The 16,904-nt window shown below is 33.5% G+C and overlaps 2 protein-coding genes across 2 annotated transcripts; both read right to left on the bottom strand.

Moving 5' to 3' along the window:
- Positions 1-448: 448 nt before the first annotated feature.
- On the bottom strand, positions 449-11,988 carry LOC140051565 (phenylalanine--tRNA ligase alpha subunit-like). Its single transcript, XM_072096818.1, has 12 exons — positions 11,825-11,988; positions 11,220-11,360; positions 10,634-10,735; positions 10,268-10,386; positions 9,870-9,962; positions 9,169-9,297; positions 7,124-7,239; positions 6,626-6,710; positions 5,925-6,021; positions 5,528-5,699; positions 5,141-5,333; positions 449-2,379 (listed from the first exon to the last, which is right to left on the bottom strand). The coding sequence occupies exons 1-12, from the start codon at positions 11,963-11,965 to the stop codon at positions 2,274-2,276; spliced, it is 1,494 nt and encodes a 497-aa protein (XP_071952919.1). The 5' UTR covers positions 11,966-11,988; the 3' UTR covers positions 449-2,273.
- A 278-nt stretch (positions 11,989-12,266) lies between these two features.
- On the bottom strand, positions 12,267-16,362 carry LOC140051394 (protein YIPF1-like). The gene is made up of 8 exons (XM_072096595.1): positions 16,294-16,362; positions 15,762-15,813; positions 15,527-15,657; positions 15,044-15,212; positions 14,595-14,705; positions 14,130-14,284; positions 13,683-13,865; positions 12,267-13,055 (listed from the first exon to the last, which is right to left on the bottom strand). The coding sequence occupies exons 1-8, from the start codon at positions 16,300-16,302 to the stop codon at positions 12,963-12,965; spliced, it is 903 nt and encodes a 300-aa protein (XP_071952696.1). The 5' UTR covers positions 16,303-16,362; the 3' UTR covers positions 12,267-12,962.
- Between the last annotated feature and the right edge of the window lie 542 nt (positions 16,363-16,904).

The raw sequence follows: 16,904 nt of genomic DNA, 5'->3' as shown, positions 1-16,904 counted from the left end.
AGGTGCGGCAAGCACGTTAACCACCAAGCTAGCTATCGCTCTAATACAATTATACAGAGACCTATATATAATCAACATGTGAATATATAAATACATGATACACTGACGGCTAGTGGAAAGGGTTATAACTGATAATTAGTGAGATTTATGACTATTTCGGATACTCGTGCCTTAAGCGACAAGGTCTTAGTAATTATCGATATTAAAGCACGTAAGTAATATTATGCAAGGGATCGTTTGCAGTTTTACACTCAGATAAATTAGTTTGTAGACCTAGATAGATAGAAATTAGCAATACTAGTGTATGGTAGCAGATGGGTTTTAGTAGGCCTATTAGCGATACCTTCAGGACTACTCTAATTTTCTTCCCCCCCCCCCCCAACCCCCGAGAATAATAGCCAAAATGCTGGTGAACGGAAGAAAAACAACAGTACGCCGTGCGGTATTTAAGTAACCAGGAACGTGGAATAACGTATACACGTTTTATTAAACGAAAGTCACGGAGATGTACAACAATAATACAGTATTACTTTTAAAATGTGAACATTTAATTAGATAATTATTCAGTTTCCTCTTCAACAGAATGAATAATATGGCCTGGTCAGTAGTGAATTAAACATTATAAGACCATTTATCCCCATTCACAAATGCAGTATAATGTCTAATGCATTACCAGGTTGGATGGGTACACAGTATTCTCACTTAAGCTTTGTCTACTATCAAACATTATGTGACAAAAAAATGTGTTGTACATATATGGACATGATGATTTGGCACATCACACATTTTTTGTCAAACTAGTTTGATAGTGTAGACCGAGCTTTAGTAGCAAGGTTAATAAATGCAGTATAAAGTCTATACATTACCATGTTGGTTGCATGGTAGGCTACAGCATTCAATACATTCATAAATGCAGTATCATGCCTATACACATTACCAGTTGAATTGCATGGTAGGCTACAGCATTCAATACATTCATAAATGCAGTATCATGCCTATACACATTACCAGTTGAATTGCATGGTAGGCTACAGCCTTTAATACATTCATAAATGCAGTATCATGCCTATACACGTTACCAGTTGAATTGCATGGTAGGCTACAGCCTTCAATACATTCATAAATGCAGTATCATGCCTATACACATTACCAGTTGAATTGCATGGTAGGCTACAGCATTCAATACATTCATAAATGCAGTATAATGCCTATACACATTACCAGTTGAATTGCATGGCTACACAGCATGCCATACTAACTTAGTAAAAGCATTCATAATGCTGTGTAACTTTAGTCTTTAAATATACTCAAGATTGATTTTTTGTACGGCACCTAGTCACAATACAGGCCGATTAATAAATAGAAACTTGAAGCCGCCAAAGGGTACAAGGAACATGAATTGATATGACAACTAGCTGTGATGTGCTTAAAGGCAGTTTATTTATAACATGCTTGCTTCAGTTACTGTCAATGTCAAGGTGTATTTAATCTATTACTATAATACAGTATGTAGAAGTGATGACCTTTGACATGTGTTTTAAGATCGCCAGACATTCACTAGGCAAGCTATATGGCAATACCATAAATGATTCAACAGCTCTTGAGAAATATTTAATAAGCCAATCTCTGGACAGGTTGTACCAAGTGGTGTGATGCAGAGGCCTGAGATCACTGGTTTAGGGACCCTAAATGGCCCTCCAACCCTAGATGCCTCAGGCATTCTTAGCCTTTTCGACATATTTCAATGTCTGTAAGATCCAGAGCCCCTTGGTTTAGACAGCGAGCGCTCATAGCCGTTCATCAGGGGGGGGGGGGGGGGCATGTCAAAATGGGCATTTCATGCAAATAAACATAAATTTTAAGACTGTGAAGTAAAATTTCTGATGTCGTATGCAACATTTCATGTTTTTAAGAATTTATGTAAATACAATAAATCTATATAGCAATATTGAATGTTATTTTTGGTGCCCATATCTTTAATTAACTATATTTAAGGTTTTGAACACATAGGAAGAATTCAAACTTAATCTGTGCAAAATGTTTGTTGTTACACTACCTACATTTTTTACAATTGAATTTATTAAAAACTGGGACAGCTGAAACGGGTGAAAATGTACACCACCGTCCTGTAATTTAAATCATAGTGAATCTTGAATGGTTAAGCTAAAAAATATTTAAATTTAAATGCAAATATACAATTTACTTTCTAAGGGACACCAGTAATTGTGTTTACAAATTTTCATATATATTTATAATTTATTTTTACAGTTATTTCATTTGTCTAATCTGCATATACCATTCTCCTGAACCATCTGCAGGTTAACCTTATGACCAACTAGTTCTCGAATATTATCAATTCCATATTTAATCATCGTCGGTCTAAAACAAAAAACAAAAATAATAACTTAATGTTATAATTTTAAATTGTAGCTACTAATCTTATACAGTATTTTATATAAATAAATATAAATAATAATATCATTTTGAAGTACTGTTAGGTAACTGACTGTAAAACTCTGTCTACACTATCAAAATGTGATATTTGGGCACATCACACTTTGATAGTGTAGACAGAGCTTTGTATATTCTACCACCAGCCCATCCAATATTAAAATTAAAGTACACTTCAGTGTTTTTGTCAAGGTAGGAACTATTTTGGTTTGGGTCTAGACCTAGGCTAGTAGCTTTCCAATAGTCTCCCCTATGTTTTACAAGTCTCCTTTATCTTGATATTTAAAAACAAATTTGTGTTCATGGGTTGTAAATAGTATTCATTTCAAATATTAAAATATTGTATCGACGAAAGTTACATTGCGTTTTCAGTATAATAATCCTGAAATATGACTATCTTTCAAACAATCGTCGTACATCATTCTAGCGTGACAATTATTACTTTACAGTGGAACATTAATGAGCAGACAGAGACTATTATATTCTGATATAAAGCTTGCTTTTCATTATTAGAAGTAGATGCAGCAATTAATTCCACTCCTTGTTTCAGCCTGACTTTGATTAAAAGCTGCACACAGGCCAAGATAATTATACCGTGAGCCTTTTGGATACTGCTGCCTGATATTAATGGATAATAAGGAATCATAGGTCATGGAATAGGTAAGTAAACATCATATTTCTTTTTTTTAATGAAGCTTATGTAAAATTTATTTATAAACTCCTGGACTTGAAAAAGGTAACTTTACCCAAGGCCATCAGAAAAATTTGACCAATTGCACTTGGATAATTTCACGCAATTAGTTTTATCATAAGTTTACAAAATTTAAGTTGAAGCGCATGGTTAAGGTCATGAACCTACCAGAGTCACATGGTCAAATTGGACTACTGTCGGTAAAATTAACCAGTCTAATTTAATGCTGAGAAAATTTTAGCCAGTGTTTGAATTGGTCCAGTCTTAGTCAATTTAGCCTATGATGTGGTTAATGTAAAGCCTTGTCTACACTATCAAAGCTTATGTGACAAAAAATGTGATGTGGTATATATATATTTTTTGTCAACCTAGTTTAATAGTGTAGACAGTGCTTTAGTCAATTGAGCCTGTGGTCATTGCAGGACCATATTGAAAACAGAAATTTTGTGATCTTTTTTTTCTGAATTATGTTATCCTGCCTAAATATGTTTTAATAAAATAAATAAATAAAATGGTTAATGTAAGTCCACTGGGGACTTTAAACCCCACTGTAGGGATGTTTCTGACACCATAACAGGGTGGTGGATGTTGTCTCAAAATGAGGTCAGTTGGAACGTTTTACAATGCTTTTGGTTAGCAGGAAGAATTTGTATTTTTGTATTTTTTTTTTTTCACAAGATACCATATTACCATGATAGTACATAATAAAACCTTTTATCCTATTGTTAAAGTCTTCTATCAATTACACACTAAATGGTATGACCCTAACAAGTACAGTACAGTGTAACAAAAGCTATTACATCACAAGTAGGCTACTTCTGACACCTTACTAATTGAATGTGTTAAGTATTACATGCTATTATGATATAATTAAAGGAAATAGCTTGTGAATAATGGATTAGCATGTATTGTTAGAGAGGAAGTAAATCTTCATGAAACTGCTATGACGGATTTGTTATAACATTTATCAGGGAGTACATTTATAGTTAATTCCACTAAATGTTTCCATAATGTTCTACATTGAACATTTATCAGGTTTAGTACATTAATATTTCCCCGAAATATTCAAGGCAATCTAGCATTTGAAGAATTACGTTTTTTTTTGTATTTGGACAGGATAATAAAATTAGACAAATCACGCCTAAATTTCCATTTGACCTAAAGCTGACCTTACTTTGAAAATGGTTCCATAATGTTGTACATTGAACATTTATCAGGTTTAGGCCTAATACATTGATATTTTTCCTAAATAGTCAAGGCAATCTAGCATTTGAAGCATTAAGCTCTTTCTTCACTATCAAACTTTATGTGACAAACAAATGTGCCCATATATGGACACAATGATGTCATATCACTACCATATTTGGGCATATTTATTTGGATACATCACACTTTTATTCAAACTAGTTTGATAGTGTAGACAGAGCTTAACATATCACAAATCACAATTATATTGCCATATTTGACTTCAGACCTTCAAAACGTTTCCATAATACTGTAAATTGTACATTTATACAGTATTTTGTACATTTTATTTTAATGTTACAACTTGCAACTTATTAAGAATTTGTTATCACTATTTTATTTTACAGTTGACATAGAAGAAGAATTAAAGCAAGACAAATCGTTATCCTTTACAATCTGTGTCACCAAGTCGGGTTGAATTTATCACTAATGTCTGACTTGTCTACGGTAATCACAACAATGTCACATTTAAAACATAAAGGTTACAAACACATTTATTCATCCAATTCAGAAAAAAAATCTTATCAATCAATCAATCTGTTTTATTCACCTCACAATACACATACAAAAAAAAAGGAAGAAAACAAAAAAATTAAATAAGATGAAAGGGAGCTCCAGGAAACCCCATGGGCTTGTGATAGGAGACCCACTAAAAACTAGTACATTATAATAAGTAAATAAATAGCCTGTATAGACGAATAGACTGTGACAGGATCAACAGACCATAACAGAAGGAATAGAAATAGCACGTACCTTTCAAGGGACAGACCCCAAGCTATGACTGACACGCCTTCAGGGAGTCCCATTGGGAGCAACATCTCAGGACGGAACACCCCGCTGTTTCCAACTTCCACCCACTTCTTTAGGCCTTCATGGTAACTGAATATCTCCATACTAGGCTCTGTGTATGGGTTAAAAGCTGGCTTAAAACGCAGTTTCTCTATACCTGGTTTGATGTAAAAATAATTTTAGAAAAGAATTATTGTCTTAATATTTATGGTTAGCATGCAAACATGGTAGCCTAAAGCTCTGTTCACACTATCAGCTTTATGTTACAAAAAAATGTATATATAGACATGAATGTGTCATATTGGCATATCACTACTATATTGCTCATGATAATGGGTCAACTTAACTTACCTAATTTCTTAAAGAATGCATGTAGAACACCAATTAGGTCAGCCAGAGCAAGGTTGTAATCAGCGACAACACCTTCTATCTGGTGAAATTCCGCCAAGTGTGTAGCATCCAGAGTTTCATTACGGAACACACGGTCAATTGAAAAGTACTTCACTGGATGAAACTCTTCTAACTATTCAAGATAATAGGAAATAGTAATATTAATTATTATAATATTTATAATTAGTAATATATAATTATTAATATTAATATACTGCATTTTATTTGTATGTGTTTAAATTCTCAATATATTTGTGGTAAAATTATATATATTAAGTGACAGATGATGATGCCTGATGGTGACTTCAGTTTTCGAGTATGCTAGACTAAAATTGTAAATTGTAGAACATAATATTACCTGGGCTAGCTTATACAGCATCCTTGCACTAACTGCTGTTGTGTGAGTTCGTAATAAGTTCTTCTTTGCTTCTTCTATACTCCAGTCATATTTATGCCTAAATATATGATTACAAATTTTCATTTTCAACACCATTTATTACCAGATTATTTTTTAATTTATTTTTTCTATCCCTAAGAAATAGGTGCCATCATTATGGGTCGCCGTATTGATTTACTGAGTAAAAAGCCCTTTTACACATGCTCAGAACATATGCACAGAACCATTGTTAAGCTTGTTTGACCAAAAAAGTGGTATAACATATATGGGCACATAAAGTTTGATAGTGTAGACTGAGATTATGAGTGCTATCTGCATAGTAGCGTATCATTTAACCAAAGGTCGCCAATAAGTGAAAGTTTACACATGGTTTTTTTATGGTTTTCATGGATGTCTGTTTGATCTGTGCATGCAATTTTTTGTATCAATCTTTTAAATTAATATTGTATCTTATATTATTTATTGTAAAATCAGGCTTATGTGTGATGTAATAGCAATGTCAACAATCTAAAGCTCTGATTACACTATCAAACTTTTTGTGAAAAAAAATGTGATGTGTCCATATATGGACATGATACTATATTTGGACATATCACTACCATATGTGGGCACATCACACTTTTTTTGTCACATAAAGTTTAATAGTGTAGACAGTGCTTTACCCTTGTGAGCCAAATCCTCCTTCTGAATGCACCTTCTTCACCCTTTCCAAGTACTCCATCGGAAATTCTGTGGCATACGTTGGATCTATAAAACATAAAATATTGAATAGATATCTCATGATATCAGTATCATTAATTACAGAGGTCCTAAACTGGAAAAGTTTAATATTTTATAAAAATATTTTTAAACTATAAATAGCTATATATTATTTTTAAATATACATCCAAACATAGAAGGGGGGGGGGGGCAAATATTGGGCATAAGAATTTATGGTAAAGAGGTATGCCAGATGTAAACATCTCCCTGATATCTATGTATGTCTGAAGAACCAATCATGTTTATGCAGTCCAAATGACCACGTCGGATCAAAGCATAAAATAGAACAAGAATCAAATGTTTCTCACTCCAAACCAAACGTTGAGAAACTCAGAACTAGATATACGTGGTGTACTGCAAACTTGATATCAAGAACAAAATAACCATTTTTAATTTCAAACCTTGTATAAAAAATGTATCATGAGCGTCTCTGGCAGGATGTTGCTGAGGCTGGAAGAGGGCGTCAAAATTCCAGAAGGAACTTTCAACATAGTTATTGGTTGGCATTTCTGTGAACCTAGAAACAAATCAACTATAATATTTAATTCTTATAATTTGCAATTTATGAGCAGTGTTAGTTCTGACTTTTATGTGGTTTAGAATGTTGCACTGTCTGTGCAAAATCATTTTCATTCACTATTGGTGGCAGCAGATAGATTTCAGATTTAAAGGGGGATTCTGGGTTTAAAATTGCTTTTAAATATCGTTTATTTATTAAATAAAAAATATTATAACAATATAGACATTTCAGAATGAAGAAGTAATAACGAGAAATTAAAAAAATTAAATTTCATATACATTTTAGGGTAAATTCATGGAAAGTCTGTTTTTTAGCAGCTTAGGGAAGCTCATTAATATTCATGAGATATTCACAAAATCACGTCACCAGTGGATTCCAAACTCGCGACGTCATGTACGTTGTGTTTGTCAACTAATTTACATCTCTCTCCCCTGTCAAACGACGACCACCATTGTGAAATACATTTTTTGTAGATTTTCTAAGCTTGGCCTAAAGTGTAATAATAACAGTAGTAGCATATATTTATTTGACATTTAATGAAATACAAAATTTAGTACAGATACGGAGTCATAAATTATACTATTTTTATACCTCTATAGTACAGATCGTATTATCGGCTTCACGTACAATACTACTCTAGGCCTAGCCTAATAATAATATGGGCGAGAGCCATTCTGACTAGGGATTCCATGCCACGATGGCTACGTTAAAACAATGGGGCCCATGGGCCTAGCTAGCCTACTACTAGACGATTGGCCCATAAATAACAAAACCCATCCTATCAACCAAACTCCTAAACAATCTAAACCTAAAACATTCTACAAAATCGGCTGTAAATATTGAAGCAAAACAAGGTCCGATCGCCGTCCACACGTATGGTGTCCCGATCGTCTAAGTAGGCCTAAAATAAATAGGTTTAGTTTACTCTCCAAAAAAGCGGATACTCATGCATCAAGCAAGTAGACCAGGTAGTAGGAAGGAGACCTAGCCGATCCGGCCCAGTTAAAAATTGAGCTAGCTAGTGTAGTAGACCCTATGCGAATTGATACTACCAGGCCTTTTACTATAGGCTGCACTACACAAATATTCCAACTCTCTCATTCGAGCTATATTATCTATACCATTCCGGTAGGTCGAGTCGACCTTCAATCAAATACTGTACATCGTTTATGTTGTGATTATAGACGGGGTATACTCGACCCGACCAGTTTGGTATTGTTGTATCTGCTTATCACGTGACGATGCCAGGCATGGGCAGCAGAGAGAGCACGTGTATCGTCGTCTCGCTCGATCCTCAGCAGGAATGTACAGTATACGTTACGCTTCATTGATTTTGATTTTTCCCTAAGTCGGTGCGAAAATCGGCAAACGTAAAGTGCAAACATATCTAATTTTTCACTGTTTTGATGAATTTTCATAAAAAATTGACTTTATAAATGGGAAGACCGACTAAAATTACATCAGATAAGTATACTTTTACAAAAGTAATTGATATGGTTTATGATAACGAGTCGTCGGAAGATGGACCATTTCACGAATTTCCTATTTTGTAACCACAGTGTGATTTTGCCGTAGCTGCACTTGTAATCTGGCCTGATTTCACAGCCTTCGTTCTGCTTCACTGGGCGCTTATATAAATTGAAACTTTTACCATTCAAGAGACAAACAAATATATTTTACATTTTTTACTATTCATTTTAAACCCGGAACCCCCCTTTAAACTGTTAAAGTTCTCTAAAGCTCTGTCTACACTATCAAACTTTATGTGACAAAAAATTTGATGTGCCCATATATGGACATGATGATGTTATATCACTACCATATTTGGGCCCATCACACTAATTTTTTTTTAAAACTAGTTTGATAGTGTAGACAGAGCTTAAGACAAAATACAAATCCTTGGTGCTGACAGGAGATTACACTTACCCCATTTCTAAAAATATTTGTCTAAATTCAGCTCTAACTTTCATGAGAGGATGGAGGTGTCCCGATACTGGCATTACACCCATTGCGTTGAAATTATATGCTTTAAAATTCTTCTCTTTCCAAGAACCACTAGAAATCAAGATATTAAGACAAAATGTTTTTAATAATTGGTCAGATGTTTTGCCCTACTCTAACATAATCTGTACTTTACACTAAGTACATTGAGAATACTTATATAAAAAAATAAAGAGTTATGAACGCCATGCTAGTGATCTAGAGGTCATGAGTTTGAGTCAAACCCGAGAATTTCTTCTCTGTATTTTCAATGTACTTAGTATAAAGTACAAATTGCTTGATGCAAAGCTACTCCTCAGTAGTTACAAACAATTATATTAATTCTCTATACTTAAGTATATCACATTTTTAAATTTAGGGAAGGTAAATAACAATAACATATGTATAGATATATCTATAGTATTCTAATTACATTTATATCAATTAAATTAGTTATATACACTTAGTTTACTAAACACTTTAGATCAGCTAAATTTGATTTATAGACTTATTAATAGTTAAATTGCAGGAAAAATTCTTTAAAAAAATATTTAAAAAAAAATATTATTAGTATTATCAATCAGAAAGCTAGAGTATAATAATTGCCAACACAAGACAAAAAAAATAATAATTGCCAAATAGTTTACCTTGAGATCATCTCAGGAGTCAAATCCGTTTCTAGTTTACTGACAGAAAGAGAAAAATCTGAACCTTTTGTTAATTTGAAACTCTTCACCACTCTGCAAAAAAAGTAATAATAAAGTGAAAATTTAAAGTTATTGTATTAACAAATATAAGTTATGATTGAATTAAAATATTTTATTTATACTGGGCGAACTCTTCAGTCAGAAACTGTTCTCTCAGAGGGCCAAGTTATGATCACTGGCTGTAATGTACTACTTCGCACATCCTCTGCTTGAAATATGATCATGACAACAATATATAACTTCCAGATTCCAATATTAAAGTTCCTCTATTTTAAGCTCTTTATTATTATATATACAATGCATTTGTAAAACTGACGATATAAAATTAATCAACTTACACCTCAACAATAAGTTTTCTCTTTTTTAATTCTTTGCATTCTTTTTCTGGAATGTTACTTATCTGGCCAGCCTGGACTAACATCACTTGAGATTTGGCTTTGTCTTCTATAGAAGGTACCTGCAGATAACAAGATAATGCGATTAAACTTAAATATAGGTACATGAGGTAATGTAATTAAAAGAACAAATTGAGTCAGAACTACAGTACTGTATATGACAAAGTATATTTCCATGGTACAACAATTTGTCAAAAATGATGGGGTGGGATTAGCATGGGATAATACATGGGATAACACACAGTACTTTTTTTAGAATACTGCAATTCTATGCTTTTAAACGAAATCAATATAGTATTAGTAGAATACCTTTCTTTTGACTACAGGTCCTCCTTCAGCAGTTTTGTCCATTATTAACCAACCAGCTGACATGGCTTTGCTAAACCCTATTTTAGCATTTGGTGAAGTTTTCTACAAGAGATGAGAACAAATTGTTTGATTTTAAATCCTAGTTCAAAATATTTTGGATTCTTAAGTTTTGTCTACATTATCAAACTAGTAATAGTATGACAAAAAAAGTGTGATGTGCCCAAATATGGTAATGATATATCTAAATATGGTAGTGATAAGAAATCATCATGTCCATATATGGGCACATCACATTTTTTTTTGTCACATAAAGTTTGATAGTGTAGACAGCTTTATGATAATATTAAATGACTGTTACAATGTAAAATAAAACTGCTGATGTCTAGTAAAAATGTAGTCCCTCAAAAACTTTTTTTGATTTTTGAGATCTAAAAGGTTTCAAATTTTTTTCTACCATTAAAAACACATTCAGAATTTAGGGTAATTAACCAAACATTTTAGGCAAGCAAGTTTGGTATTAATAGAGTTGACAGTTGTAGCAAACATTCAATTATTTGTTAGAGTAAACAAGTTCATAATAGAATACCATGAGATCTGCTTGCTTGATTCCAGTATCTGATGGCACAGCTTCATATACACATGCCTCGTGGCTACCATGTTCCACAAACAACTTGCCTTCTTTAGTTAGTTCCCAATGTTTGTTGGATAGCTGTTCTGTTTGAATAACCTAAAGATTAAAATAAAAACAAAATACAAACATTGTGCTATGGAACAAAGCCGTAAATGTTTGACATTGATTATTACATTACAACATTTTCAAATGTCATCTTATTATAATTGTCGAGAGGCCTAACCGGGGGCCTAACTTAACTAATCATCAATTGATGATGTCAGATTGTAAATTTTTTTTTCCAAATTTTGAAAACCGTTTCAAAAACAGTATTTTAATTTTTATTAATATTGCATTTTCATTTTTTCAAATATTTATTCACAATATAGACATAAGTTGTCACAGCTTGGAGGACCAAGCATACACAGTATGCAGGGCAAGCAAAGCTAGGCCACCTCCATACGGTAAAGGGGCCCGTTGTAACTTGACTAATACCGCGTACAGTCCGCGTGGCAAACATGACGTTCATAAGGGCTAGCTAGTGGAAACAGATTGAACATCATAAAACAAAAAATACTTACATCTCCTACAGATTTTAGACTGTTTACTGCTCCAACTATCTGCTGATGGTCTTTTCCGAAAATTGAAGCAATTTTAACAGTATCTATAGCTTCATTTTCATTTACCAGCTTTAGAATTTCTACGCCCAGTGCGTCCGCCATGATTAAAATGGTTGCCAGAGTATCGTGTTTATTGAAACAATTACAAATTTGGGAAAGTGGGGTTTAGAAATCATTTTACAAAGCTAATTTTCAAGGATGGACAGGGGTTATTACGGACAGTACAGGGGAGTGGGAGTTTTATAATTCACTTTTGGCCTACATATTATATTGGCTAGACCATAATATTTTCATAAAAATACAACATAATAAATTTACAAATTACAAACACTAAATATAAAGTATTAAAAAAACAATTTAATGAATATAATATTTTAAATATATTGATCATAATAATTGACAAATATTTTATGTAAAAATACAATAGAGGCTTATATACAGAAAAGTTAGGAGAAATAAAATTGAAAAGTTTTAATAATTATGTGTTTTAAATTTAAATACTCTGATTTTTTGTTTTAAAATTCAAAATGAAGGTATAACCATCACCCAAAATAAATGATAAACCACACCAATTCTTCTCCTTTGTATCATGATTGTTATCAACTATTCATTGACTTGTATTTAATAAAGAATACAATTTTAAATTTTGTAATAAAATTTAGCTTTAAACAAATGTAAAGTACAAATCTTTTTAAGTGATTCACGATCTCCAAACAAAAAACTAGTTTGACAAAAAAAAGTGTAATGTGCCTAAATATGGCAGTGATATGCCCAAACATGGTAGTGATATGACATCATCATGTCCATATATAGGCACATCCCCATTAACTAACATTTTAAATTATAATGCAAAAGATAGAATATTTTGGTTAAGTTCAGCACTTAATTTCATTTCAATCTTCATTCACTACACTCCCACCACAAATTTCATAATCACTGATCCGCCACTGGGTACTGTATTGGAAATTATATTTTGTAAAAACAATCATTTGTTTTTTTTAATGTAGAATAAAATTGCACTTTAGGTACAAAGAAAAATTGGTCACACTCCGAAGATGAACAGTTTTCTTGGTGACCTGTATTCAAAGGTCATTAATAACTATGATGATTTGGTTGGCTTCAGGGCTGCGTGAGTTGTTGTAATATGCGGATCAATATGAGTTGCGTCAAATTGTTCATCAAAGAAATATAACTGAAATATAAAGTTGTTTTAATTAATTAACAACAATAAGCAAGATAAGGTAAGTATAATATGAAAAAAAGGAAGTCACAAACAGGCATTACAAGTGAGCAACCAACATTGTTTCAAATTATAAACACAAGCACAATATTACATATTATAATGTACAGTCAACTCTCTTAATATTGGAACCTTTAGGTTGGCCTAATATGTCTGGTTTTCTTGGAAAGTCTGGTATTCAGAATGTGTTTCTATAGTAAAAATGAATTTGGGACATTTTGGACCTCAAGGAAAGTCTGGTATTGGGAGAGTTTCCAGTTTTCAGGGAGTCCGGTATTGGGAAAATCGACTGTATTTGGTAACTTGACCCTAAAGATCCTTGTTGGTCTAGTAGCTCTGGTTCGTCACTCATTCTGTACGCTAGAGGTGACCAGTATTGGGTCAGTATATATTTTGACCAGACAGAAATGGAACTTTTCATTGGACGCACATGACCAAAAAAGAATTGTATAGGCCTATTTTTCTACAGTAAATATATATATATAAACTTTTATTTCGCAAATTCAATGCATTTAAAAATAACATGAATAAAGTATCTAAAATTGATTGGTAAATTAATAAATATAAAAGTAAACTCACTAAGAATCCAACAGTCAACAGTGTATGAAGTATGAAGATTACAGCCAGTGTAATAACAGATATCTTGATATCAAAGTCTTTGACAGCCGGCCACATGCTAAGTAGCATGACAGACACAGACAGGATGAGACCAATAGCCATCAATGTGTACCGAAATGCTGGTGAAGGTATGACCAGTAATAACTATTGCAAATAAGAAAAGGCTAATTATGAAAATATACATTTTGTGGTGGACTACTGATCGTGAATTTTAATACAGTATAAACTGTTTCCTTTTCAGATAATGTAATCGGACAGTTCCAGTTTTGTGTCTCATTTTAGTAGGACCCTATTTTAATAACTTTCTTAAACAGTAAAAACTCACACTACTTGAATTAGGATTGTTGGTATTTTGAGTAACAATATAAGCTTATTATAAAAAATCACTTAAACATTACTTATACTTACAGATATTGGAATATAGATGGTTAGAGAATATCCATAGACACAAACCATTTCCAAAAATGTGTATCCCGCTGGATTACCTTGCCATGACAACACACCCCAGACCGCTCCCGGTGTCAGCCAGGCATATAAAAATATGATAGTTGCAGCAACAGTAACTAGATATTAAACAAATTAGTGGTGTTGGTTATTAATGGTTGTGATGCCTACAATCTTGTTTATATAATGTCACAATAATTATCAATTCGTGGATAAAAGATGCCTAGCAAAGTAACTAAAAGAATAAATTGTTGATATATAATAATAGGTGGACTTTTATGTATTGTAAAACCATTGGGGGGGGGGGGGGCCTGTGCTGGCTGCATTCAAGCGTATAATTTGGTAAAGGAACTTTTCTTTAATTTCTGAAATAGTTTGATTATCATAATGTATTAAAAAGTCCAAAAAAATGTCAAAACATTCACTTACCGTGATAAAAATTAGCATGCCATCCATGGCCTCCCTTGGTTGTAAAGAAATTGGCCAGATCACCGCTGATAGCAATTGTAAAGACCAACGAAGCACAAACCCAGAATGGACCTGTCAAAGACCACATCAAAACAGAGTTGATATGTGTGAAAGAAATTAAGAAATCGGCCCTACTAAATACTCCATGCACCACAAAGCTATACATAATAGTACCACTTAAGCCTAAGCTATGTCTACACTATCAAACTAGTTTGACAAAAAAATGTGATTTGCCCAAATATGGCAGTGATATGCCCAATTATGGTAGTGTAGACAGAGCTTTAGAGGGGTATATTTAGGGGGCTAGGTTCAGCTTAATTTAGGAGTGAGGTTATTTCGTTTCTGGTTGTTCGTTTGTTGTATGGCTTGTAGTGTTCAGTAGGACACAAAGTAATCTGTGTTGGGCTTACCATAAAGATCTGGATTAGGTCGAATCTGAGAGTTGAGAAAGTCTTTGCTAGGTTGGGGTATAAATGAAGCCATCAACCTTCGCACTACTTCATACGAATCAACTTCAAAGAAAGTCTGGTAATATTCAAATGTCCAAAAGGCTGCCTGTTTTTTCTTGCCAGTTAGCAACTATATAGCACATAGCATAATAATATTGTAAATGGTGATAAACAACACAGTGTCCCCAAATATGAATACGATTGTCACCACTATATAAAATGTACTGCAATACTAGTAAACAAATAATGAATGTTTACGAGTACAATGGTACAAATAATGAATGTTAATGAGTGCAATGGTACAAATAATTTCATCAGGTGAAAAATGTTATCTTTCATTTATTGAAAGCATAGGCTTATCTGATATTTGATTATACTCTCTCTAGGCCTATGTAACCTGCAGTATGTAATTTTATATATTATATATGTTGAGAATGATTTTACCTCAGCTTTGTCTCCTTCTTCATCGCCATCACTCGGGTAATTGTTAAAGGTGTGCGTCTGTACTTGACTGCCTGATGTGTCCTTATCTGCTGCATCGATCAATGGAGAATCATCATCATCATTATCAAATTCTAAAAAAACCATTTTTAATCATAAAAGACTAACCAATTCTTTGTGTGAGTGTGTGTAAGTGAGTCTGTTTAATTGCTACATTGTTGAATTGTTTAATTCTTACCATGAAACTGTAGTTGATCTCCTCCTGTTAGCAAACCTTTACTGCTATCATTCTGAAAAATGAAATGGTTGTTTAGTTCAAACATATAAAACGTGATGATCCCATGCTACAAAAATTTGTTAATTTTAAAAAGCATGAAAATAGGACGTTTCGACAAAATGTTTCTACTACTACTGCTAGCTAGACCTACGCTAAGGCCAGAGGACAAAGAGGATGGGGCCTATACTAGGCCTAGCTAGCTTGTTAGTTGTGTGGGCCTACTCGCTCTAGGCAGGCTAGTCTAGAAGGGCCTACTAGGCTCTAGTAGTAGGCCTACTAGAGATGAGTAGGCTCGGCCAGCCAGGCCTAGCCTACTACTACTACAGTAGGCCTACTACTAACTAGGCCTAGCCAGCCTACTAGACTAGAGGGCGGCCCTAGGCCTATACAATTATGCCTAGAGAAGTAGTAGTAGACCTCTGTAGGTAGGCCTAGACCTTTGAAGGTACTCCTGTAATAAATAGGCATTTTTTCAACTATAAATATTAATTACCTGTTCCATTTCGGCTAGGTGATGTGTAACAGCTGGCGGCGGTGTAGTTTAGTCGTCGTACTGTTCTACTGTGTTGTGTGTAAAACAGCGTGTAAATACGATGTCGACGCGTCATCAACCGGCCGCGCTGACGCATACCAAATTGAAGAGCTCTGTTTCTACTGTAAATGAATTCCCCTGCCTGCAGGGTATATTCCTCCTCGATAACTGACGTAGGCCTACTGGTAGGTATTAAAATCACAAATAACAATGGCCACGCAATAATTTTTCTTAGCTATATATGGACATTATATTGTGTGAAATCATAGCGTTATCAATTTTGTATTATGGCGAGATAAAAATTTGGCAATTTTCGGGGAAAAAATCCCTTACTAGGCCTACCTAGATCATGGAGGTATCTAATTTTATACCTCCATGCCTAGATAGTGCAGGGATTTTTTTCGGAAATTGACAAAATATGTAATAATTGCTATATGCTCATATTGCATTATACTAATCAGATGTCGAAAAATAAGGGTCGAAGTTTAGCCGTTAGCTTATATAGAAGTACCCCTGTACTACAGTACAGGAATTTGTTTCTCGTAAAAAGGCAAAAATATCGATTATATTAT

This window comes from Antedon mediterranea, chromosome 6 (genome assembly GCF_964355755.1).
Source record: "Antedon mediterranea chromosome 6, ecAntMedi1.1, whole genome shotgun sequence".
NCBI classification, from domain to species: Eukaryota; Metazoa; Echinodermata; class Crinoidea; order Comatulida; family Antedonidae; genus Antedon; species Antedon mediterranea.
Note: the sequence above shows the minus strand (reverse complement) of the source record. Positions and strands in the feature narration are given on the sequence as shown.